Source organism: Beta vulgaris, chromosome 2, assembly GCF_026745355.1.
Source record: "Beta vulgaris subsp. vulgaris cultivar EL10 chromosome 2, EL10.2, whole genome shotgun sequence".
NCBI lineage: Eukaryota > Viridiplantae > Streptophyta > Magnoliopsida > Caryophyllales > Amaranthaceae > Beta > Beta vulgaris.
Genome location: NC_079203.1, coordinates 6,695,457 through 6,723,157, shown reverse-complemented (window position 1 = coordinate 6,723,157; position 27,701 = coordinate 6,695,457). Strand labels below are relative to the sequence as shown.

At 35.5% G+C, this 27,701-nt stretch overlaps 1 protein-coding gene across 2 annotated transcripts; it reads left to right on the top strand.

Moving 5' to 3' along the window:
* Positions 1-2,297: 2,297 nt before the first annotated feature.
* LOC104887530 (uncharacterized) lies at positions 2,298-27,366 on the top strand. Of its 2 annotated transcripts, XM_010672183.4 has the most exons (18): positions 2,298-2,617; positions 3,604-3,742; positions 4,344-4,583; positions 5,852-5,998; positions 7,213-7,291; positions 7,685-7,868; positions 11,309-11,374; positions 12,370-12,603; positions 21,887-22,093; positions 22,205-22,508; positions 23,400-23,559; positions 23,750-23,858; positions 24,273-24,408; positions 24,522-24,577; positions 24,654-24,953; positions 25,042-25,164; positions 25,574-26,254; positions 26,619-27,366. In XM_010672183.4, the coding sequence occupies exons 1-18, from the start codon at positions 2,423-2,425 to the stop codon at positions 26,787-26,789; spliced, it is 3,531 nt and encodes a 1,176-aa protein (XP_010670485.1). In that variant the 5' UTR covers positions 2,298-2,422; the 3' UTR covers positions 26,790-27,366. The 2 variants fall into 2 exon arrangements, with proteins under 2 accessions (XP_010670485.1, XP_048495640.1); XM_048639683.2 differs by lacking the exon at positions 2,298-2,617 and having other exon boundaries at positions 3,615-3,742; positions 4,340-4,583.
* Positions 27,367-27,701: the final 335 nt, after the last annotated feature.

The window sequence follows — 27,701 nt, the reverse complement described above, 5'->3', positions numbered from 1 at the left end:
TTTTTTGGATATTTTTTGTAATTGTTAGAGCAACTGCAGGCGGTAGTGATGAAGGACCTGCTTTCAATTTCTTATTTCTTGGGGCAAATAACTTGATCAATGGGGAAGAATTGATATTGTAGTTGGGACAAAGATTGTTGCTCCACAAAGCTTGTTGCTTTGTTTTACTATATGTGGGACCCTTTTGTACTTTTTTGTTTACTACTGGAGAAGATAAATTAATCTATACAATTATATTTTTAAAGGTGTTCTTGAGATAGCGTGTACGCCACGTGACACTCTACTCAAGCTTCTAATTCAAATGCTTTAAATGTCCTTGTAACTCAATTTTAAAAAATATTGTGTAAATGAGGTATCGTAAATGTGACATTTGAAATGAAAAGTGACTGTTTAGCCATCAACACACTATATCATTATTTTTTAATATTTCAAATAAGATATGATTAAGTCTTATAATAATAACATTAAAAAAACTTCAACAATAATATTGATCTCTAACACTCTTATCTCTATTACACAAGGGAAGGGGGGAGCAACGGTGTCCTTTTTTGAACCGACTATTTTACCCCCCTTTCCTTTCTAAATTACAAAATACTTGCTTGATTAGCTTCTACTTGATTAGCTTATATGAGGAAAATTAAAGTTTCCTCTTATTATAACTTTATAGAAATAAAATACCTACTTGATTAGCTTCTACTTTCACTGATCAACAAATATGTTTCATGTTATTATCATTGACGACTACACATACATAGCTTTTTATGCACGCGATGCGTGCGATGACATTTTTAGGCCTAATTATTATTACTAAGTAGTAAACAAAAAGAAAATGCAAGTTAGTATTTAAGTTCACCTCCATGTTGTAGAAATAAGATTCTTTGAACTCCAATCAAATAGTATTTAAAAACACTTTAATAAATAAGTATAAATAATGAACAAATAACGGTATTTTATTTCTATAAAATGCTTTGCAAAAACCATTTCATGCGAAATCAGATTTTGTATGAAAAATTTGAAATTTCATTTCACCTATAATTGAAAATCAAAGTGTTCAAATTTAGAAAAGGAGAAAAATTAAAATGATGAAAATTCTTAAATATCTGTGAAATCAGAATTTAGAAGTTAGACAAGGAAAAAAACTAAAATTGTATTATACTTTTCGGTTACAATTTTGGGATCATAGAGAAATTACTGAAATCCATATAAAAACTATTATAAATTACAAAAATGAATAAAACCAAAAAAAAGAACATGACGATATTTGGTAAAGAACATCATACTGATTATAAAAGAACATGCGCATATAAGACTTGAGAAACAAAAAACTATTCAAAATCACAAAAATGAATGACAACATAAAAAAACATGGAAGAATCTTATTCACAAAATAGAGGTGAACTTACATACTGACTTGCATTTTCAGTTTGTTTACTACTTAGTATTAGGCCTAAAAATATCATCGCACGCATCGCGTGCACAAAAGACTAGTTACAAATAATACTAAGAGATTGTTGATAACATGTTCTCTTACCCTAATTCTTTTGAAACTATTATTTTCGAACTCAGACCTTTAAGGTTCTTTTTAATTATCACATCATGACATCAAATTTTCATTGAACAAAAGAATACAAATGTTACAAATAAATTATGAAATTTATGAATATTAACATATTTGTTTATTGTAATTAATAGAGTCATCGTCTGAGCCAAAATGCTACATAAGAATAATAAAGGGATAAGACTTAAGCAATTATGACATTTATAATTTAATTTTAGCCACTCAATAACTTTTCAGAAAAATTAAACTCAAACCATTATCTTTATCATTTTGTTGGGAGAACGATGACTTCAATTAATGTTGCATTGTAACTCAGAAATAATTTTTGAAATTTAAACTTAAATTGATTTCAAATTTTCATTTGAAATTCAAATGAACAAGATATTCTAAGACACCACAAAATATATGTCACTAAAAAGCTTAGAACACTTTGTATATAGAGACTTCAAAACCTTTTACAAGTTTAACCTTTTACACGAAAACAATATAATGAGATGGAGGGAGTACTATGACAAAAAAAAAAAAAAAATCAATGCTAAGGGTTAAATACATCAAAACCCATATATCTATAGTCATAGACTCATAGTGTAAAATATTGATGGATCCTTTTTAATACATTTCTTGACAAATGTAAAAGTAAAATTATGTTGATGGAGTGATCCATGTGAAAATTGAAATAATTAAGTGTGGACCACACACTAAAAATCCATAACACCACAAAGTGAGTTGGGTCACAATTCCAATAACAAACTATGATGTTTCTACTGATTTTTCTACATACTTATCCCAGCATCACTCTTTACTCTCTAGCAGTTTGAACTTTGAAGAAGGTGTTTTAAATTTGTTGTTTAATAAACTGCACACATGCACGGAACTCCATTCCTAACTAAGCCCAAATGCCAGGAATATCCCCTAATCCCTCGTTGCTTACTCAACTCAAAACCGATCAATCTAACTAAAACTCCCAATAACTTCTTCCATTGCAGGAATAATAACTTGACTATTCCAAACTTTTGTTGCCATTGTCAGAATTCACCATCTCATATTTCTGCTTCTGAGGTTTGATCTTCATCATTTTATCCTAAAGTTTCGTTCTTTGCTTATACTGCATTGAAATCCAATGTGGGGGGTGTTTTTTTTTCTTTTGCTTTTAATGTTAAAGGGATTTTGGATTGAAATACACAAAAGTAAGCCTTTTTTCATATTGACCCAGAAAAATTGATGTTCTAATTGAGAGTTTTGTTGCTTTTAGAAGATTTTTTTTGTTGCTTTATATAGGTCAACTATTAACAAGTTATAGTAGTGATGAGGATAGAAGTATAAATTTTGATGCTTATTGAAGTGATCAATTATGTTTAATGAGTTTAAGTTGATCAGAGTGAGTGGGATCGTAATTAAATATGGTCAATGTTACTCAGGTGATCAAATGATTTTGCTTATTTGGCTCATACACCCTGAAAACTCGTGATCATGAATTATTGTAGGAGGAAAACTTGGGCATATATTGCTAGAATGCTTGTAGGTTGTGTTTTTCACGAAATTGATTGGAAGAGTGGGGGAAGGGTTGTGGACCTTATGGTGAGTGTCAATTAGAGTTTAAATTCATGATCAAGTGTAGTGGGTCTTGATCAAATTCGTGTGAGATTAAACAGAATGATGTGGCTATATTAAATTACGAATGTATTATGTAGAGGTCGTTGGGTTAAAGTACTGTGAGGCGTGAGCTTTTGTATAAAGTTGCGGTCCAAATGCATTTTTTTTGGTTTGATCAAGATTTGCGCATATAACAGGTGGGGAGAAGTTCGAATCGTTGTTATAAGTTAGATTGATGTGGCTGCTGCATGAGTTTTCTTTAGGAAACAGAAATATGAATCAGCTTAAATTGGTTATATATGTGCTTGTGTTGAGAAAAATAATTTTCTTAGTCACAGTGTAAACTTATTAGACATCAAGTTTAATTTAAATGATGACTCTGCTTATTGCTGATAATTTTATGCTCCCTTCTGCCTTTTGTTAGTAACTATCATTTTCCATCTGTTTTCTAGGCGGAACAACCTCCTATGGCATCTGTGGATAATCAAGAAGCTTCTTTACTGAAGTACGAAGTGTGGAAAGATCAATCTCTTTTTAAGTGGAGAAAGCGAGATGCACATGTACCTCTACGCTGTCATGATACAATAGAAGGTGTAAGGTCTATCTGTTTAATGTGCTATGTTTTTGTTGCAAGTATATCTATTGGTTATTACTGTAATTAGTTTTGTATTTAGTATCTTATTTACATTACGTGCCCCTTTAATGTTGATAGTAGTATTTGCTGTCAATTATCCTGGAGCCGAACAATTTTCTTTTTCTGTTGTTGCTTGCTTTAAAAGTTTATATTAACATTTGATATCATTCAAAGTAGCCTGTAAAGAAGTCATTGATGCTTTAGCAAACTTCTTATACATAATGAAAACATAAGTGATGAGGATGAATCGTTAGATATAGTGATAGACTGGAATTGGATCTTAGGATCTGTTGGATTTAGCTGGTATGGTTTTGAAAGTTTACCATTATGGAACTAAAAAGGTAATAGGGATTTATGTAGTGAGATGGGGCTTTTGCTTGGAGAATGTCAATGTAGATAGCTCGACATTCTGACTGGAGTACGATTTGAGGAATATCAATTTAGTCGACTTGAGGAACTTTGTAAAGCCTGCCTACAATCTTCATTTAATATTCATTGCTGCATATTGACCTTCTGATCTTGTATTTATCAAGTGATATATGTTTGTTTCTAAGACAGGATCTCTCAGATATTGGCTTGAAAGGAGCAAGGTGGATTTATCTGCATCAAACTTGGCCAGTTGGGATGACAATGCTGTAGATGCTGCGCTGAACTGCGCTTCTTCTTGGGTCAAAGACTTGCCTTTTGTGAAGTCTTTATCCGGGCTTTGGAAGTTTCAGTTGGCTTCTGGTCCAAGTGCCGTCCCACTAAATTTTTACCACAACGATTTCCATGACAATGATTGGGGAACTGTACCAGGTGCTCAGATCTTCTTCTTATCCCCCTACCCTGGAATTTGCATATGGAATAAAACGAATACTCCCTCCGTTTTTTTTAATTGCTACATTTTTCTTAAATGGTTGTTTCTTTTTAATTGCTACATTGTTTAAAATTTCCATATTTAGGGTACATGGCCCACCAAAAAGTAATACTACTATACTTGTTTTTCTCTTTTTCCACCAAAAAGTACTCCTTCTCCACCAAAAAGTACTCTTTGTTCAATTTTCCCATTACTTTACATTGGATGGATCAAAAAGTACCCTGTAAGAGCTTTGAAAGTGACATTTCCTAAATTCTTGTGTAATACACAATGTAGCAATTAAAGGAACTGGAGGGAGTAAGGAATAAAGCAAAAGTGAAAACACTGGAAAGAATGGATATAAATGGAAAGTGAGTAGCATTTAGGAAAATAGAAGAATTATTATAAGTTAACAACTTGATTTTGTATCTTCTAGAAATATCTATTTATGTAAATTTGTAATATAAAAATAAATGAAGAATAATGATAGAAATTAATGGAGAGCTTGTTGAGCTGGGTTGAGGCTTGCCTAGCTCAATTCTTTAAAGTATTGAGTCAGGACCGAGTCGAGCTCTGACTAAGTTGAGTTCGAGTTGCAACCTGTACGATTAGAGCCCTTACTCACACTTTACTGACATATTAAATTTTGACATAGATGGATAATTGCATGCAAATACAATTTTCCACTACAACTAGGTGCTGGTGCTTGCCAAGTAACCACTATTACCTGTAGCATGATTTCATGTGACTGGATACTTGTTATGCTACATATAATATTCCTTTCTGAGATAAACTTCTCTTTTGCAAAGCAAATATTCTAGCTACTAAAATTTTGGAAAATTTGTTTTGTTGAAGGGCCGAAGTCGGAACTTGATAAAGTAGACCATAATAACCAAACTGCGTGTCATCAGGACAGATTCATAATTGAACTCATACATCTGGCGTAAATTATTGATCGTGTTTGATATCTGGAGGGCATTACTTATTTACTTGTAGTTGCTTTAATTAGGCAACTTTACATATCAGGTGTCTCTCAGTTATCTATTGTCCGATAAGGCTGAGTTTTTCCTTTAATTTTGTTAATTGCTGGTCTATGCATATACATGTTCCACTTTTTGCTAGAAGATGAAGATTTGACCCCAAATTGATATCTTCGAGTGCATATATCAGTTGCAAAAAGTTTGACATGTTTATAACAATGCAAAATGTTCTTATTTTGATTGACCAGTTCCTTCAAATTGGGAGATGCACGGATATGGCCAGCCTATCTATACAAACACTGAGTATCCATTCCTAGTCGATCCCCCCAATGTTCCTGGAGAAAATGCAACAGGCTGCTACAGGACATACTTTGATATTCCTAATAAATGGAAAGGTACAATCTTTTTCTTGGAAGTTTGACTGATTTGACAATGTGGCATGTCTAGCTGGTTGTCCATCTTGAAGTGTTCTCCCTTTTAAGCTCATCTGGATCTTCTTTTAGTGGAAGACATATGTTGGGGTGAAACCCTCTTTTTCTTTTTCTTTATGAACTTTCCCTCGTATGTGCTCAGTAACACTAATTTGTATGGGAGAAAGAGTACCTTAAGCAAGTAGAGATACTAAAATGACCATTGGTACATCTTATTCTTTACTTCTATGTGGGAAACTGGGAACATTACTTCAACGTATGCATGGTGAGATTTTTGGTGTATCCTTGCAGAAAAATAAATCAATATGCTTCTTGTTACATGTGCAGTTTTTTTACTAGTTTTCTTAAGTGAATAATGGGCTCGAAATTTGAATTATCTCCTACAATATCCCTCTATTCTTTTCATGTTACAACTTACTAGTCTAAGAATTGCTCCAAAATTTGTCCTCACTCGCAAATGATTATGCCTATTGATTGCTAGGACTGAGAAAGTAAAAGCCATTTGCTAAGAATCAACTCAAAACAAAGATAGGGCAAGGAAAGGTAACTATATTCGAATTGATCAGTATAGTCAGATCTCCTACTATCTCACTTTTGAGAGGTCAGAGTTCTCCCAGTGTGTGTTTTCTTTCTCAACTCTCCTCAATACCCTCCCATACTAAAATCTGTCCTCGTTTATTACATCAGAATGTGCTACAGACCCACTAACAGACTTCAACAAACTTTCCACTAAAAGACAAGATGACCCCTGAAATATTCCCCCCTTATCCTTCAGCAGGCTGTATACTATAACCTAAGTCTTCGCTTTTTTCCTCTTGTAAGTCAGCAGAGCTTTAGTCTGATTCATAGCATTACCCCCCACCCAAACTTTCACCTTGTCCTCAAGCTGAAATGCGGGCATTCTGTGGTGGAGAGCAGAATATTCTTCCCAAGTGGGCTTCTTTTGCCCGGCAAGTTAATCCCTTTGTTTACCTCGATGGAGCTGCCTATCCCTGTGAAATGTGTCTGACCCCAATACACCTTCTGGTTGAACTTCAAAAGTCACTTCAGAGTTCAGAAGTCTAGTCAGCAGCGCATCTTCTTACTGTTAGCTGATTAGCTCCCCCCTCCCCCCTGTCTGATATGAGTTCCCTTGATATGCTGGTTAATTCATAACGTGTATTATGGATTTTTCATAGGTCGAAGAATATTGTTGCACTTTGAAGCAGCTGATTCTGCTTACCATGTATGGGTAAATGGGTCTCCTGTTGGGTACAGGTACTTTTGATCGCACTAGCTTTCTTAACATTGTTTTCAGTTATTTTGTCAAGTTGAGGAGATTCCGACATGCATCAATAGCGCATCATTTGAATATTTACAGAACACTAGGACGTGCTAGAATCTAGACTAAGGCCACTATGACCTTGCTCCCCACGTTTTTGCTATACCACTCACTAAGTCATTATGACCTTTTTACCCTTAATATATTCTCTGATATTTAAAGGGAACTCATGTATCAATAAGGAAATTTTGGAAATAAGTATGAACTAGCATATAAACTCATTATATTGAAGCCTCCCTTAAGAATCTGGATTTTCTATTTCTTTGGTTGGAGGGGATGTATTTCCTCTGGCAAGTGCTTAAGAAATAACTCTTGCTTGCTCAAATCAGTCAGGATAGTCGACTTCCTGCGGAGTTTGAAATCACGGAATATATTAATCCATGTGATTCAGAAGAGAAAAATGTCTTAGCGGTTCAAGTCTTCAGATGGAGTGATGGTTCTTACCTTGAAGATCAAGATCACTGGTGGTTATCTGGTATTCATCGTGATGTGCTGCTTCTAGCAAAACCTCAGGTTATTTCATCACCCTGTCTTGATATCTTGCTGCGCTCATAAAATTCTCTCTCTTATCAGTTTCTTTGAGAAAAGGCGTGCTTATGCTTAGTTAATATGCCCATTCAAGATACACTAGCAAAGCCCTGGAGGAAGCTGCTTTTGTATGCAAGGCATCTTTGTGAATGACGTGGTGTTGTTTTTTGTTTGTACTAGAAGTGACTACAGTTTGATAGCATTTTTCAATGTAATAGATGATAGATTATTGCAGTTTCTTGTCTATGTGCCAGTAACTAGAAAGAATTACTGATATGGATGGGTCAGCAGAAGACAACGTAAAATATTTATTAAAACCATGAGAGAACAGACGTCTAGACCTGAATGGTGCAACTTCACTATTAACCTCTATGATGCTAATTTACATCTCTATTTTACAAGTTACAATCATATGCGATACGACCCTGTGTTGGGTATAATCAAGTTTAATTAGTCTTGTATCCAATGATCACAGCTGTCTTTTGAATTTGGGCCTGCCAAACAGGTTGGTATTGTTAATATCATGTCATTTTCAGGTTCAGGTATTCTCGGTTCAGTCAGAAAATGCTTGACCATTACCTATTATTTTTAAAGTCACTTTCATTTTGGTCAATCTAACACGCCATAGAACCCATTTATGCTTCATTTTCCCACAAAGATTTCCCATCTTGAGTAATTATAAAGTGAACACTTATTGCAGAATTATGGTATGACTTGATTTATAACTCTTTCTATCTCTACTTTTGTCTTTTGAGTCAAATGCAAATCATATCATTTGCTTTTACATACATTTAGTGTACCCTATGAAGTACCTAACTCGACTGACTGGAGCAGAACATCCAATTTGACACGCTAAGTACCAGGTCCTTAAGGGTTGGATCATGGGCCTCCGAGTTTAAACCTATTTTTCTATGTACCAACTACCAATTCAGTTGCTGCCACCTCTAGTACTAGTTATAGCTATTGAATAATTGCAGTAAAAGGCGCAAAATTAGTGCACCACTATAGCCAGTTTCTTTCCTTGAGTTAGGTCAATTGTGGATACTCCATATAACTCATCAACTTTCTTCTGCATTCTACTGTTCCAATGCCAATGATTATCATCTTAGAACTTTTAAGCATATCTATGTCAAACTAAATGGAAAGTTTCTAGTGGTGTATATTATTTCACTGGCTCTGTAATCTTTCTATTTCATTATTATCTGCTGACCACCTCTAGATGCAGATCTGAAATGGCTTTCTGTTAACAAAAATTACTATATCTATTGGGATGTTGGATTTCACCGGGGCTTTTTCCCCTAAGGTGCTGCAAACCATCAATGGATATTCTGGCCTTGATGATCAAGCTTATCTGTTTCAGTATCCTTTAATGTCGGTATTTGTATGAATCATCCCTCTGTAAGTGAACTCTAGTGTAGATGGGGTGATTGCGAAACAAATTTACAATTATCTTATTCCCTAAAAGATCTTGTTAGAACTTGCTAAGCAAGTCTATTACCACATTTCTTTGAGATTTTCTTTCTCTGCATGGACATATGAACTGTCTTATTTAGTCTTTGAAAGCTGCACAAATTCTCGCGCTCATTAGATTACAGGCAAATCTTTACAACTTTTATAACGCTCGTTAGATTACTGGCGATGTTCCCCATCAACTGTGGTGATGTTAGGATTTAGGCGATTGTGGCCATATTTCATTTGGAAAATGCTTGCCTGCGAGAAAAATTCTTTGTTTGGAGCTACCGCTGCTTGTTGCTTCAGTTCATGCAGAGTTTATCAATACATGTACCATGTTGGAGACCTCTTTTTTTTATAAAAAAAAATCGAACGGATTGGTATTTTCTTGCATTCTTTATGTTCTGCCTATGAGTCTTCCTTGTAGGGTTGTTTAGTATTGTTCTGCATTCTGATCCTTTAGTTCTTTTGTATCTGATTATGATTCTTTGATGCTTTTGGTTGTCCTCTTCCTTCAGGATATTCTGATCCAAGTACCTCCTTTATCTGGATTTTTCATCTGGTATTGAAAGTCTAAAATACCACATGATACTTCAGTTACTGCACTGGTTCTGTTTCCTAGTGGTCCAGAATCTTCTAAGGCGTGAAGCCGGAATTATTTCTATTGTTCACGGATGTGAATGCTAATTTTTTCATTTCTTCTTTCTTTTCCTTAGGTTATACTAGTACTAGGTCTTCGTTCTGAGATAGATGGAACTGATATATATAGATAGAGAGAGATTCTTTTCCATGGACAATTATACTAATGGTAGATCAACGAGTCCTTTGCTCTAAATTCCCAATTTTTTCTAATAGCCTTAAACTACTGTTTGCCATTCCTTGAAATTTGGATTAGATAACAGAGATAGTTTGGCTACTTAACACGGAAAGAAAGGTTAGATGGAGTGGGTCAAACATAAGTCCTGATTGGCTTTGATTTCATCAAAACTTCATCTTCAGTTGGTGGAACATATCTTTTTTCCCCTCTTTCAGCAAGTGCTTTTGATGTACAGCCATACAGCAGTTGTGTTGCTACCACTGAAACAGGTGCATATATATATATATATATATATATATATATATATATATATATATATATATATATATATATATAGGGTTGGGTTCTAGTGAGAACCCTCTTATGGTGAGAACCGTGAGAACCACTTGAAATGAGCAAAAACTTCCTAAAATGAGCACAAAAAAAAAGTAACAAATGAGAAGAAACATAAAATGAGTAGAAAATATTAAGTTATCAAAAACGTAAAATGAACAAAAGTGTAAAAGATGAAAAACGTAAAATGAGCATAAAAAAGTAAAATGAGAAAAAAAGTAAAATGAGAAAAACGTAAATTGAGCAAAAATGTTGATAAATGAGCACAAAATTGTTAAATGAGCAAAACCATAAAATAAGTGAAACAAAAAATGAGCAAAAATGTTATGAAATGATCAAAATCTTCGTAAAATAAGGAAAAATGAGTGGTTCTCACGGTTCTCACCATAAGGGTGGTTCTCATATGAACTTAAACCTATATATATATATATATATATATATATATATATATATATATATATATTGCATGCACATGGCCAGAAAACCATGGGATGAACCTAACAGTGATATGTTGTATCTTTCACAATTCTCTTCATTCGTGTTTCCCCTTCTGATGTGCTTTGATGCATGTTCTCATCCTTCTGGTATGCTGTTTCCTATTGCTTTCCTTGTACGTGGTTGCTTAAGCCCATTGAATTTTAATCAAGTTGTTTTGGTCATGGTGTTTAGAAAGGATATATTCTAAATCTAAGTCTTGTGATAGCAGTGCTGCTTTCCTGTATTCTTCTTCCTACTCTTCTGGAGCGGAGGTTGCATTCTTCGATACAATTAAGATTTGTTAGATTTTTTCTAGCAGCTAATTGGTGCAAATGACGGCATGCAGGTTTTTATTGCAGATTATTCATTTAGATCAAACATGGATGGTAGTCTCTCTCATGCAGACTTGGAAGTAAGTTTTGACTAAACAAAATTCTCTCTAGTATCTTTATTTTCTTTGTACATCTGACAGACTGAAAGCAATCCATGTGAATATTGTTGTAAGAGGATTAATGCTTTGTTTATGTGGTTCCATTTCCTTAAATCTGATGTGGCATATAATGTTATGTTTAAAACATATTGCAGAATCTCTTATATTATGTGCCTGCAGAAACTGCTCGCTTTTTAGCATTTAATCCCATATGATATATAATCCAGCTCAGGCCCTGTTCTCTTCAACTTAATATATAATGTATAGTAAAATCAGTTTTCATCAGCATAAACCAATTTCAACCAATATGAATCAGTTTCAATCAATAAAATTATGAGAAAGGCAATAGTGAACCAATAAAAATCAGTTTTATTCACCAAAACTAATTCAATCTATAATATCAGTTTTATTCTGTAAGGTGTAGAGAGCAGGACTTTAGTCCTTTAATCAGTTTCCTTCAATTGATGTTCTTAAACGTTCATTTGTTTGGTGACTTGGTCTATGTTAGTTGGCATATGATTTTACTTGTGTCTACTTCATTTTAACATTACTTGAAATAAGAAGGAAACAATACCCACTTATAATCTGTGTACATAGAATCAAAGATGTAAGCAGCGGTTCAATGGTGGCAACGGTTTAGGATTTTCTGAAACACATTCTCTTCCTTAAAACTTGTTCGTCAGATTTCCAGCCATATCTAATATCTTACTTCGTAGCCAATTGAAAATTTTTGGATGCTACTTGGCTGTCTATAAGTGTCTTTAATTACTGAACATTGTTCATCTGGTTTCATACTTTACCTTCCATTAGCATATCTTTCATTTCATGCTACAATGTCTGTATTCAATAATCATATCATTGAAAATGAGCAATATATCCATCCAAATAACTTTTATATTTCATTATTGATGCTCTTGGTAACACCAGTATCCAGATCCTTGAACACTGCATACTAAGCCTGTTCTCCTTGATTTTAGGTTGAGGTGAAAGTAGACACACCACAAGCAATGCCTAGAGACTGCATCCTTACTAATTTTACTCTAGAAGCAGGGGTTTATGACATTGGAAAGTGGCTTGGAAATGATGAACCAGTTGATCTCCTTGCATCCGTGGTGACACAGATGGAACTTATACCACCTCCAAGTTTCAGGTTTAACGGATATCATTTTAAAGGAAAGATAGACAGTCCTAAGCTTTGGTCTGCTGAGCAGGTGAGGATTCATTTATATAAAGTACATCTACCCAAATTCTGTTTGAGATAGCAATCTTTGAAGCATTGCTTAAAATCTCAGAAACTAAGTTCATATGCTTTTTGTACACTTCCATTTGAACTTTAATTTTTTGGAAAATATCACAAGAATGATCCTAAGTGTGGGTGCCTGGGTGGTCTTCCCACAATTATTTTCAATGTGGGTTAATTCTAGAATAATCCCTACTATGGGAGTGCCTTCTCAAAATGATCCAAGTGACTGCTAACTTGTTTAGCAGGCTGTGTATTCTTTTGTTTTTATCGAAGCCCCCCCTCCTCTTTCATCCCCTCCCCGACCTAGCCAACTAGAGCTTGACACATCTTTTCTTGACCTTCTAAATAGGTATTATTTTGGTCATCGTTTTATTTGAGACCGCACCCTTGAGGATATTGTGGATTGAGATTATTATGAGAAGACTGGCTATACTTGAGTATTCCCATTATTTTTTCGTGAACCTTTTCCAATCCTGCTCACCCCCGTCTCTGAAATGAGGAAAAAAAGAGAAGAGAATAACCTTGTGTGTTGTGATCTTGTCACCACATTTTAAAGATCTGTTAATTTCTGCTGCTATCGGGCTTCTTTAAGGTTTTAGGTTTCTATATTGTAGTTTATAGCTGTAACACCCCGATAATTCTCTCTTTCTAGAAAATACTTTTATAACAAATCTAGAGAATTACCCAGGCATTATCGCCCGTGTGAAAACGTTTCGGCTTACTCAGAATTTTGCAGCGGAAAACAATTACTAAAATAAAATCAACTTTATTAAACTTATGAAATAAATGACAACTGTTTCGAAACTAAAGCACACCAACTAAAAACCTCAAACTTAAGTAAAGATGTCCCTACGAAAACAACTTCAACTATACTAAGTATAAGCCTCTCCATTCCAAATTTCCAATGCAATGCATCTGCAAACCTGTAAACTATCATCACAGGATCAATAGGCAAAGCCATGATCACACACACAAACACGCACGTAATCAGCAAAGCTGAGTACTACATATCAGGCATAAATAATCCTAAACATGATACTACAACATAAATAATAATAAGCATATAACAAACTGCAGATGACTCTTACTGAACTAGACTCTAAACTTTTATTTCTTCTTTAAATGGAATAGTTATGGGACGAGTTGTCTATACTGAAGTAGGAGATATGGGAGCTACCACATATTCCAATTGACCTGCGATATCGAGGAACCTTTGAGCTAAAGAGAAAGGTGATCAATCCAATCCTAGGAAAATACATATCACGGCGGACTATGTATCCCAACCCTTAGTGTCCAACTCTAGACGTGCACCAGTCTAAAGTCTATAACCTATCTCGTTTCACTTTACGTTGCATTCATTTTATACTTGTGTTGACACCAACCAAGCACACAACACTCACAACTAACAATCACATAAACATCACAAAACTCCTTTTTAATCTTAGAATCAACAAGTGTTCACAACTTATCATTCAAGACTCTCTTAACTTCTTTTATTCTTTATTAACTTGCCTGTTGAACCTAGCCAACAGTAAACTGTACCTTTATATAGGTATAACTCAGAATTACCAAATAAGATCCACGATTCTTATAAGATAAATAAAATGAAACTCATGAATCTATGTAACACATGATTCAACTTACTTACATTAATTCACTCACGAATTAATACATGAACTGAACTTATCTGCTTGCATCAAACTTGTAGAAAAATATAGCTCTGCAAAAACAGAAAATGGATAACAATGTGGGCCAAAAAGATTAATGTGATAGAAGCTGTGACGTGTTGAAAACACTGTCTTAGAAGCAAAATTCGCCCCGACTATGGTGCAATCGGAAGTGGCGTTGCCCCCCAAGATTTTACACAGCTATTCCCCTTAATGTGCACTCAAATAAGGGAAATTAGGAACTCATAGAAATGCTCAGAACTAGAGAGAGAAAATCAGAAAGAAGAGAGGAAGAATATATGTTTTTCTATAAATTTATGAGGACAGCAAACACTTTTTATAGCCAAAAACAAAGTGTAACTGAAGAGAGATTTTAGGAGAGAAATCTGCCAAACTAAATCTGTCAAATTAAACCAGAAAAATCATCCATAAAAACTCTCTATATTTAAGGAAAGAAATCAGATTTAGGGAGAGAAAAAAGCAGCTGTTACAGCACATTTAAAACAGAGTGGAATAGACTTTGTAACTGAAAAGTTTCATAAATCTGAACTCTCAGATACAACATGGCCCTTTTAGTCTATACCACAACTTCTATTTGCATTATATCTCCAACAATCCCCCACTAATGCAAAGGAAAACAAAATTAAACCAAAAGAAACAGTTCTGAGCATCTAAAAGGCTTGATACTAAGTGTTGGTATCTAGCGATTGAACCAACACATAGTGAAATTTGGACAACTTCTTTATCAAGAGAGTGAACGAATCTGGAACTCTCTAACCAAGAAATAAACTCCAACAACACATATCTCACCTTTGAACAGTATGACTTCCGCGATAACCAACTTACCAACAATGGCCATTATACTTGGGATGCTCATGAGTGCTCTAGGAAAAACTTGCCAAAGTCTTTTCATAGAAGGTGGCCAGACCTTCACACTCAAGTAGGTGATTTCATCAAGCCTATCACATAGACCACCCATACCCTGGGATATGAAATCATTAAGAGCTTTTGCTCAACCTCTCAACATAAAGGCGGTGAATTCATCAAGTCCGTCTCAATAGGACCACCCAAACCCTGGGATATGAATTCATTAAAAGCTTAAACAGCTTAACCTCACAAAATGTACAAGTCATAGGAATGGGAAGAGTACAGAGAAATGAGTCTTTCCATGGCTTCGTTAGTCCACAAGAAGCCTTGTTTAAACAAAGCCGGGTATCCACCATGAATTCCTCAACTAACGGGCTTCAACCCCATTCCCCTCGACGTATCTAGGACTAGTCTTCTGTTTAGTCCCTTAGTCAATGGATCTGCTATGTTCCTCTCAGATCTCACATACTCCATAGTAATTACACCACTTTCTATCAAAGATCTCACAGATTCATGTCGAACATGTATATGTCTCTTTTTGCCATTATAAGCACTGTTCTTGGCAACACAAATAGCAGCTTGTGAGTCACAATGCAGAGAAACAGAGGGAGCAGGTCTCCCCCACAATGGAATATCAACTAGTAGGTTTCTCAACCATTTCGCCTCTTGCCCGGCCAAGTCCAAAGCAATAAACTCGGACTCCATAGTGGACCGGGCAATACAAGTTTGTTTAGAAGACTTCCAAGAGATCGCTGCTCCACATAAAGTGAATACATATCCACTAGTGGAACTCACCTCATCACTGTCAGATACCCAGTTTGCATCACAATAACCTTCTAATACTCCAGGAAACCCAACAAAATGCAAACCCCAATCCATGGTACCTCTAAGGTATTTTAACAAACGCCTAAGAGCATTCCAGTGATCTTTACTAGGGTTATGGGTATACCGACTAAGTCTACTAACTGCATAGGCTATATCAGGTCGAGTATAGTTCATTAGAAACATTAAACTCCCAATTATCTTAGCATACTCAGATTGTGATACACTATAACCCTTATTCTTCTTTAAGTGAATGCTAGGATCATAAGGAGTTTTAACTGGCACAACATCAAAACTGTTAAATTTCTTTAACACCTTCTCTACATAATGAGCTTGAGACAAAGAGAACCCATTACTAGTTTTGGTGACTTTAACACCTAAAATTACATCAGTTTCACCTAAATCTTTCATTTCAAATTTAGAAGAAAGAAACATTTTAGTTTCATTAATAACATCAATGTGTGTACCAAAAATTAACATATCATCCACATATAGGCACACAATCACACAATTTGGACCAAACATTTTTGAGTACACACACGCATCAGCACGATTCACGACAAATCCAAAACTCAAAATAGTTTTATGAAACTTCTCATACCAATTTTTGGAGCTTGTTTCAATCCATACAAAGATTTCTTTAGCTTACACACTTTTTCTTCCTGTCCCGGAACTACGAAACCAGGAGGTTGTACCATATAAATTTCCTCCTCTAAGTCCCCATTCAAAAAAGCAGTTTTTACATCCATTTGATGTACAATCAACTTATAACTTGAAGCTAATGCAAGAAGAGCACGGATAGTGGCGATCTTAGTCACAGGCGAGTAAGTGTAAAAGAAATCAACACCAAATTTTTGAGTGAAACCTTTAATTACTAGTCTTGCCTTGTACCTATCAACTGTACCATCAGGTTTTCTTTTCCTTTTAAAGATCCATTTACAGCCAATAGCTTTGCTACCTTTAGGTAACTCAACAAGTTCCCATGTATGATTAGATGTAATCGACTCGATTTCACTATTAACGGCTTCCTTCCAAAAACTAGCATCAATAGAACTCATAGCCTCTTCAAAATTTTTAGGCTCATCTTCAAACAAGTGAAAGCATACAACATGTTCATCTAATTCATCCACATCATTGAGTTCAGTTAGAAAGGTAGTCAAAGAACCAGGTCCCGAGCTAGTTTCAATTCTACGGCTTTTCCATCTTTCATAGACAACTAAAGGCATAGAAGAGGAAGTACGAGTGGACACGGGCAACTCATGAGAAGTAACATTTTTCTTTAAAGGGAAAACATGCTCAAAGAAATCAGCATTTCTAGATTCACACATTGATCTATCATTTATGCGCATGAACCTATATGCAGCACTGTTTTCAGCATAACCAACAAATATAGCATCAAAGGTCTTAGGTCCAACATTTTCCCGTTTAAAGGAAGGTAAACCCACTTTGGCCAAACACCCCTACACCTTTAGGTATTTTAGGTTGGGTCCATGGCCTTTCCATAGTTCATACGGGGTCTTATCTAGCTTCTTATGGGGTACTTTATTTAACACATAGTTAGCAGAGAGTAAAGCCTCCCCCCACATGTTATCTGGCAAGCCTGAACTTATTAACATAGCATTCATCATCTCTTTGAGAGTTCTATTTTTCCTTTCAGCAATGCCATTTTGTTGGGGAGTGTACGGAGCAGACAACTCATGAATAATTCCATTTTTCTCACAAAATTCCTTTAAAAAGGTTGTTCCGTACTCACCGCCTCTATCGGACCTAAGTCTCTTTATCTTACGTTCCAATTGATTTTCTACTTCTGCCTTAAAAATTAAAAACTTTTGTTCTGCCTCGTCTTTGGTTCTCAAAAGATACACTTTCGTATATCTAGAATGATCATCAACAAATGTAATGTAATAGCGTTTACCGCCTCTGCTCATGGTATTTTTAAAGTCAGCTAAGTCCGTATGCACCAGTTCAAGTAATTCAGTTTGTCTATTAGTGACAGTCTTGAAAGGTTTTCTGGAATGTTTAGCCTCAATACATATTTCACATTTGTTTTGGTCATTCCCAACTAAATTAGGAATTAAAGACATGTTTTGCAAACGTTTCAAAGAATTATAGTTTACATGTCCTAACCTACCATGCCAAAGATCGACGGACTCAAGCAAGTAAGCAGAAGTAGAAGTTTTATTAATGGACTCAACAACGCAGATAGTCTCTAAGACAAATAATCCCCCCGACATGTACCCTTTCCCCACATATTCCCCATTACGAGTCAATACAAGTTTGTCAGCTTCAAACACTAACTTAATTCCAGCCTCATTAAGGAGTCCACCAGAAATCAGATTTCTACGTAGGGAAGGCACATAAAGCACATTATGCAATGCTAAAGTTTTTCCAGAATTTAATTTGAGAGAGATCTTTCCTTTACCGAAGACTTCAGCACTGCTAGAGTTTCCCATGAAGACTTGCTCGCTGTTTGCAGCTTCTTCAAAGGTCTCGAACAGCTCCTTGTTTGCACAAAAGTGTTTGGTAGCTCCTGTGCCAATGATCCAATCTGCTTTGTTGCAAACTAGGTTCAATTCAGCCACTGCAGCAATAATTTCATTCTGATCTTCAGTTAGGTGAGCTTGAGATTTGCTCTTATCTTGCTTCTGTCCATTTTTTGCAGCATCTTGACGGTTGTAGCATTGGAAAGCCTTATGACCATGTTTTCCACATACATAGCAGCCACTGCCTTTGACACCTTTCCATTGATGTTCTTCTTGAAATTTCCATTTCTCTTATTCTGGACTCCTAATTTCTCAGAGGTATTCTGATTGTTCTTCTTGAAGTTTGCAGTAGCTTTCTTGAACCTGTCATTCTTAGAAACAGAAGATTCCACAAGGTTAGCTTTAACAGAAAGTTCATAGGAAGAAGAGTCCTTATCCTTTAGTCTGTTGGCTTCTTCAATCTTCATGTGACTGACTAATTCTTCTAGCGACTATCTCGCTTCTTATGTTTGAGATGGTTGCGGTAGTTAGACCATGAATCAGGAAGCTTCTCGATTAGGACATTGGCTTGCAGCACTTCGCACATCTTCATACCTTCAGCTAGGATGTCAGCAACTAGATTTTCATACTCATGGACTTGGTCCATGATTGGCTTATCATCAACTATCTTGAACTGTAACCACTTTCCAGTGGCATACTTCTTTTTTCCGGCATCGTCAGTCCCGTATTTCTTCTCCAAGGTCTCCCAAACTGATTTTGCTGACTTATTATTAATAAAAAGATCAAATAGGGCATTTGTCATATGACTCAGAAGATGACCTGTAACGAATTTGTTGTGTTTTTCGTATTTTGCGATCTGACCATCTAGATCAGAATGTGTAGCATCAACAGTAGCAGCGGCTGGAGTGGCTTGCTGAGGGCAGTCAGTTGAGAGGACGTAATCAACCTCGAGTTGTTCAAAGAAGATCAAGAGCTTTTGAGCCCATCGCTTGTAATTAGTACCATCAAGCGCTTCTAGTTTGGAGAGATCAGGAAGAGTTTTGAACAAGGATGAATCCATGATATGAAATTGCAGATGAATGAAAATTTTGCTTCTAAATTGTAGAAAAATATAGCTCTGCAAAAACTGAAAATGGATAACAATGTGGGCCAAAAAGATTAATGTGATAGAAGCTGTGACGTGTTGAAAACACTGTCTTAGAAGCAAATTCGCCCGACTATGGTGCAATCGGAAGTGGCGTTGCCCCCAAGATTTTACACAGCTATTCCCCTTATGTGCACTCAATAAGGGAAATTAGGAACTCATAGAAATGCTCAGAACTAGAGAGAGAAAATCAGAAAGAAGAGAGGAAGAATATATGTTTTTCTATAAATTTATGAGGACAGCAAACACTTTTTATAGCCAAAAACAAAGTGTAACTGAAGAGAGATTTTAGGAGAGAAATCTGCCAAACTAAATCTGTCAAATTTAAACCAGAAAAATCATCCATAAAAACTCTCTATATTTAAGGAAAGAAATCAGATTTAGGGGAGAGAAATAAGCAGCTGTTACAGCACATTTAAAACAGAGTGGAATAGACTTTGTAACTGAAAAGTTTCATAAATCTGAACTCTCAGATACAACATGGCCCTTTTAGTCTATACCACAACTTCTATTTGCATTATATCTCCAACAAAACTTCCATACAAACATACATATTCATAACTACTTCTAGTTTACATGTAGCACATAGGCAAAATATCATGTAAAAACAATTTCAGTAATTCATATATATGAACAACAAGGTCCTATACATGATACTAATAAATAAAAACATCCCTAAGGCATGTTTCTAACCATATAGCACGTAGATTATGTACGTACCTTGTGTAAACGCAACGGTAGGCCACTTTTATGCTCTAAAAGTCCCCTACTATAAATTCTCCGCCTACAACAATAAAATAATCAAGTAAATACTTGAACTAAAAAAAATACAGCAACTTTAAAACGTCCCAAACCTTTTTAAACGTCTTTAAAAATCGTTTTTATAATTTAAACTCTCGTTATTTTTAATCCTAGTATAGTACAACTATTCTAGTGATTAAAAATCATTAAAACCTTAAAATACTAACTTTCTGAATTTCCAGCATTTATAAAATTTTCTAAACCTTCTGAAAATATTTTAAATGCATATAAAAATCGTATTCTAATCAAATTCATATTATACTTTAAATATACGGTTTCTAGTTTTAAAACCCTAAAAACCTATCTTTCATGATTAAAACTAAAAATAATAAATCTGAAATTTTTTACTTTTATACATATGAACCGAAAATATATTCTTCATAATAAATATAATTAAATCATAAACATGTAAATAGTAATAAAATAACAATAAAAATTAGGACTTTAATGGAATCTTAAGGAGAAGTAAAGAAAACAACCGAAAATGAGGAGGAAGAGCAGCGCCGGACTGAAGGACAGCAGCAAGGACCGGCGGCAGCAGGTTTCGGCTTCAAGAAAATATTTGTGACGTTTCTTGTTCAACAAGAAACGTTACTTAGCGAAGAAGAAACGATTTTTGAGAGAAAAATAGGAACTCACGCACCAAGAGAGAGGAGAGAGAAAATGTCGAGTGAGGGAGAGAGAATTCAGAAGTACGTGCAAGGGAGGAGAGAGAAAATAGAATGTAGGGCAAAATATTTGGGTTTTTAGGATATTTAAATAGGCTAATCCTTTTGGGCTTAGGAAAAGAAATTTCAATAATTAAAACTTTGATGACTAACAAGATGGGCTTATTAGGACTTTAGTCATCAAATTATCCTTTCCCTTTTTATTACTTTTGGGCTTTCGTGACCATTAAGTTTTCTTTTCAAATATGCTTTTAGTAATTAAACTCTTATTTAAAACATGCTTAATTAAAATATTACAAGTTTTATTAAGCCATGAAAAATATTTTTAGTTGACTTTTAAAATAGTCAACCCTTTTTAACAGTCAAACCATTTTCCAAACTCATTTGGATTTAAATATAACTACATAAATACCTTAATATATTTATGAAAATCTTTTAAAAATGTGGGGGATTACAATAGCAGTATAGAATTTTAGAAGTTTTGCTAAAACGGTGCATATACTAATGTCTACCTTGAATTTCTGTGGCGAGGCTTTCATTTTTTCCTGTCATTTGAGTCACATTGCATGAAGTCCTGTATATCTTTACCATGCCGTCTAGTATTAATACTTAAAAATGGCCTCCAATGAATCTCTTATATCTATGTTTCTTGATGGTAAAACTGGAAAAATTTCAAGATATTTGATATCTATGTAGTCTCTTTCACCTAGAACAAATATCTTCTTGTTTGAGTGTATTTAAAATAATAGTTTTAGGTTTCTGATCTCTCTTCTATCTGTCCTTCTTTGTATAATTGCAGCCAAATCTGTACGCGCTGGTTGTGATCTTGAAAGATGCATCTGGAAATGTGGTTGACTGTGAATCGTGCCAAGTAGGTATTAGGCAAATAGAAACAGCTTACAAGCAGTTACTGGTCAATGGACACCCTGTTATGATTAGAGGCGTAAACCGACATGAGCACCATCCACGTCTTGGAAAGACAAATTTGGAGTATTGCATGGTTAAGGTAATGCTCACGGTCCTTTTATTCTGTAGTACAATCTTGGTTTATTATCCAAAGCTCAAATTATGTGGATAAATCTTTTGAGTTTGCTTATATTCTTGTTCTAATATCTAGGACTTGGTACTGATGAAGCAGTATAATATCAATGCTGTAAGGAACAGCCACTACCCCAACCATCCTCGATGGTATGAGTTATGTGATCTGTTTGGCATGTACATGATAGATGAAGCAAACATTGAGACACATGGTTTTGATCATTCTGGTCCTTTTAAGCATCCTACAATGGAACCCACCTGGACTGCTGCTATGCTTGATCGTGTTACAGGCATGGTTGAAAGGGACAAAAACCACGCATGCATTATCTCTTGGTCCTTGGGTAATGAGGCTGGATATGGACCAAATCATTCTGCTTTAGCTGGTATGAGTGATTTTATACTCAACATGTACTTATTGTATTTTATGCTTTCTAGTATTTACTTATGTTTCTTTTAGTGTTTATGGGGGAAAGAAACATGTAGTTTTTATTCAAGCCTCTTTGTGTGGTAAACTGGTAATGATTATTAAAATCAAAACTTCATACCCTTTGCTTCAGCGGTTCAGTCGTTTTTTAACCAAAATAGAAGTTATGCCATCTCTTCTATGAGGCCTTTACTGACCAGCCTTTCTGAATGCACATCAAGGTCTAGAGTCCAAACACTCATGTTAATGGGCACACTTTCTTGTTACCAAGAAGTGCTTGTGAAAAGATGAGAATTCTCTGTACATCAGACTGTTAGACATTCTTGTGCAAATTACACCAAAACTGTTACTAGATAAACGAATACACGACTTCTAGATGAATAAATAAGAAAGGACTATGCCTCCTGTTTTGAATATAAATTTCACAATTATTTTTATTTTGAGGAAACATGTCAATTCTGTGAATCGTGTTAGAATTCAGTATCAAGAATAATTAAATTCAATAGGCAGTGAAAAATATCGATGTTCATGTAACAGTGGATCTCTATATCCTACTTCAGTCACCATGCTAAACTGCATCTACTATATCTTCTTGCCTGCTAGATAATAAATACCAGAAAATAAAGCCCGTCTAAGGCGCAAGGTGAATGGGGTTATGCGCTTTTTTTGTGTTAGGCGAGGCGATTTCAAAGAAGTGCACCTAGACGCACATTTTTTTAATCAGATTTTTTGAATTTTCCTTAGTTGCACCTCACTGCAATGAGGCACACATAGGTGCACTAGGGCCCCTATCACCTCAATGCGCCTTGAGCTTTTTTTATACAATGCTAAATACGTGCGCAAATTTCAGGTTGGATCAGAGGAAGAGATCCATCTAGGGTAATACATTATGAAGGAGGTGGATCCAGAACCTCATCTACTGATATTGTTTGTCCCATGTACATGCGTGTTTGGGACATTGTAAAGATTGCCAATGATCCAAATGAAGCAAGGCCTCTCATATTATGCGAGTATGTTTAATGTTCCCTTCATGCTCTTATCTTAGTCGTTAAAGATAAGAAGAGGTGCTAACATGGTTTAAACAAATGGTAGAGAAGATAAACTCCAATGTGCTTTTTTTTTTAACCGCAGTATTGGTTCTCGAGCAATTCTTTCTAATGATACATGGCATGTTTAAACTAATTTAGATGTAACTTGCAGGTATTCACACGCAATGGGAAACAGCAACGGGAATATAGATGAGTACTGGGAAGCTATTGACAATACGTTTGGACTTCAGGGAGGCTTCATATGGGATTGGGTTGATCAGGTTTGTAATGCATTACTTTGAAGACATCTTCAGGCATGGTAAATATCATTGATTGAAACCTCATTTTGTTCTTGTCGAATTTGTGATTATCATACATGACTCTGCAACAACAATTATAAGTCATCTTATCCTAGCGTAGAAGCAACGTGCTTTGAATATGCTCTACATTCTTCAATTTTCAAGGATCATAAGGAAAATGTTCTAAAAGAGCAATACAAAACGAAAGTAACAAGGGGTATATAGTGAACAATATGATATTGGGCTCTCTAAAAAATATTCTTCTTTTCATTACACTACAAATATATGCTAATTATCTTATAACTCAATTAGTCCTCGGGTCTATGTCATGTGTATCTATGCTCTGGAAGGAAGGGATGCATTTCGGAAAGGTTAAATTTATCACTTTGCATACAGGGACTACTGAAGGAAGGTGCAGATGGCAAGAAGCACTGGGCCTATGGTGGTGATTTTGGCGATACTCCCAATGATCTGAACTTCTGTATTAATGGACTTGTGTGGCCTGATAGAACTCCTCACCCTGCACTGCATGGTAACCTGAAGCAACACTGAAATTTATGTTTTCTATCACTTACATTTTTTCTGATTTTGACAGTATGTTTCATTGCAATCATTATTTATAATCTGTAAATGCGCTTCTTCCAGAAGTGAAATACCTTTATCAGCCAGTCAAGATTTCACTCGAGAAAGGATTACTCAAGGTACTGATATAATTTACTTAACAATGCCTATATGCTATAAAATCCTAGTTTCACGAAGTCAATTCTTAATCTTCAGATAACAAACGCTCATTTTTATGAAACTACGCAAGGATCGGAATTCCACTGGGTCATTCTTGGGGATGGATCTGAATTAGGATCTGGGGTACTGTCTCTGCCACAAATTGAGCCCCAGAGTAGCTACACTATGGAATGGAAATCTGGTCCATGGTACACAGCTTGGACTTCATGTACTTCTGAGGAAATTTTCTTGACAGTAACTATGAAGCTTCTCCACTCCACTCGCTGGGTGGAAGCTGGTCATGTGATTTCATCAACCCAAATGCAGTTGCCTTCCAACAGAAAATTTGGTCCTCATGTAATGACCCTTTTTTACATTGGTAACGTCGTGTTTGTATCGGAGGTGAATTTTCTGTCCTCACTAATGGCAATTAATGTATCTATAGGTTATCAAACCTAAGGATCCTGTCCTTCGCACCGAGAATCATGGAGACACAATCAAAATTTTCCAGCAGGATGCCAGTGAGATTGTGTTTAATACGCAGACTGGATCTATTGAGAGTTGGAGGGTACTGCTAGTTCCATTTCTCAATCCTTAATTTGTATTACTATATATTTTCTTGCTAACGTGTGATTACATTTCTCAGTGGTATATATGTTGTTTAAAAAACAATGTATGGCTGAAGATAAGGTAGTTCTGTAAAGGAAAGGTCAATGAATAAAATTCTTAACACTGCAAATGTGTATTTGGTAGCATCTCTGCTTGAAGGACTATATGTATGTTCAGTTTCCACACGATGAGAGCAGTAACTACAGTTCATTCTGTCTATGTAAAAAAGACGACCCTCTCCCACTCCACCCCCCAACCTGGTCCCTGCAATTAAAATTTATTTTCTTGTTAAAAAAAGACTACAAGGTAAAATTAAAGTATGCTATTCAGTTCTTCTGATAAGTGGAATTAATGGTCTTGCATTGCAGGTTCAAGGAGTTTCTGTGATGAACAGAGGCATAGTTCCATGCTTCTGGAGAGCTCCTACAGATAATGACAAAGGCGGTGGTGCAGATAGTTACTTATCTAAGTGGAAAGCTGCTTTCCTTGACGACATAGCTTTCATCACCAATAGCTGTTCAGTTCAGAATAATACAGGTTTTGTGGAAATAGCTGTTGTCGTTCTAGGGATCCCAAGATCTAAAAACATTGCTGAACCAAACGAAACAGATATTACTTTTACAGTTAATTTAACTTATATAATCTATGGTTCTGGGGACATTATAATTGAGACTAGTGTCAAACTGCAGTCTGATCTTCCACCTTTGCCTCGGATTGGAATTGAGTTCCATTTGGACAAAGAAGTGGATAGAGTTAAATGGTATGGAAAGGGGCCGTTTGAGTGTTATTCTGATAGAAAAGCAGCTGCCCAGGTAGCAATTCATGAAAAAACTGTTGGTGAGATGCATGTTCCTTACATAGTTCCTGGTGAATGTGGTGGGAGGGCAGATGTTAGGTGGTTGACATTGCAAAACAAGGATGGTGTCGGGATTTATGCTTCCATATATGATAGTTCCCCAACAATGCAAATGAGTACCAGCTACTTCACAACAACTGAGCTAGATCGGGCTACTCATAATGAAAACCTTGTTGAAGGAGAGGACATTGAGGTGATTTCTTTAATTTTTTCCCTCGCCCAGACACCCAGCTACATCATGCTTGCTTTTCTTTCCCCTGATTGTTCTTCTTCAGCACTTACTGCTATCATTTTTATTCATAAATTGAACATTTGTGGAGACATCTTCACCATATATATTTGTGCTTAGATATGCTGCTTAGAAACTTAATGAACTATAAAAAAAAAGGCACCATGATCATGATACAATCTTTCCTTCTAAATTTAAAGGGAAAGCACACTTGGCTGATTGGTTTGATAGGAAGCATTGCCAATAAAATTTGGAAGGCATGGTTACATCTGGCTTTTCTTTACTCGGATTGCTTCATTTTAGCTATTCTTTTATGTTCTTATTACAGGTACATCTTGATCACAAGCATATGGGTTTAGGAGGAGATGATAGCTGGACGCCGTGTGTTCACGATAAGTATTTGATCCCTCCTGTGCCTTATGCATTTTCTATCAGATTATGTCCCGTCACTGCTGCAAATTCAGGAGACATTATATACAAAAACCAGCAACAATGCTGACAGCAACAGTTTGGATCTGAACTCCTCTACGATATTTCAAAATAACAAGGCCTGGAAAGAAACATGGATGTGTAGCCTGGCATTGGATTGAAATGCATATATGCTTCCCTGTTCGAACAATGAATAACTGAAAGCCCCAGCGATCTATGAACAAGCCTGTGTTTGACTAGCCAAGCACGACCCTGCATTGATTTTTGGAGGATTATATTATGGAGATACTTATTGTTGGACTAGCTGAGTTCGTCTCACTTAAAAACTGGTTCTCTTTCCTCCCAATTGTGCAAAGTGATTGTATTCCGTTAGGCTACGTATATGTATGCAACTTTGACATGCATTTAGAGAATTAGAGGCTATAAGATGTCCTATAACATTAGTAAGTTTAGCCAAAGATCTGTTATCTCTGCCACCTTCAATGCAGCATTTTTAACTAGTTTTTTTCACAACAAAAACACTAAGTAGCAACTTCCTTGGAACAAAAATGCCACTAGAGGTAACAATTTCTCAGGTGAAGTTGCTACCACATTTAGCTATTTGCCTTGCAGTATATTATTGTTAGATGAGATTTGACATTTCTGCATATTCTCTTTCACATTGTTAGTTGATACATCCTTCGAGGGGGTCTTCCAATCTATTATATTTTTGAAATTAAACTAAATGCAACGCAATTGAAACTAAATACAATGCAATTGATTGTAGATGTAGTATTAATATATGTCGCAAAACCATACAAAGTTTTATCAACAAATTAAATATTCCTTGTGAAACCAAAATATATCCCCAAACTCTCATAGGAATAGACATAAAACCCAATATATAATATGGGTTGACATTTTCAACAATTGGGTAGTTTAACTCTCTAATCCAAAAAAGACTCCGCGAATGAATTAGGTTTGAGTCTTTCTTAATAGAAAT

Excerpts from the sequence above, each read along its gene's own strand:
- LOC104887530 (XM_010672183.4), top strand. The coding sequence starts at position 2,423 with ATGCACGGAACTCCATTCCTAACTAAGCCCAAATGCCAGGAATATCCC. Across the intron at positions 2,618-3,603 it reads CTCATATTTCTGCTTCTGAG|GCGGAACAACCTCCTATGGC; the intron begins GTTTGATCTTCA and ends TCTGTTTTCTAG. Across the intron at positions 5,999-7,212 it reads TATTCCTAATAAATGGAAAG|GTCGAAGAATATTGTTGCAC; the intron begins GTACAATCTTTT and ends GATTTTTCATAG.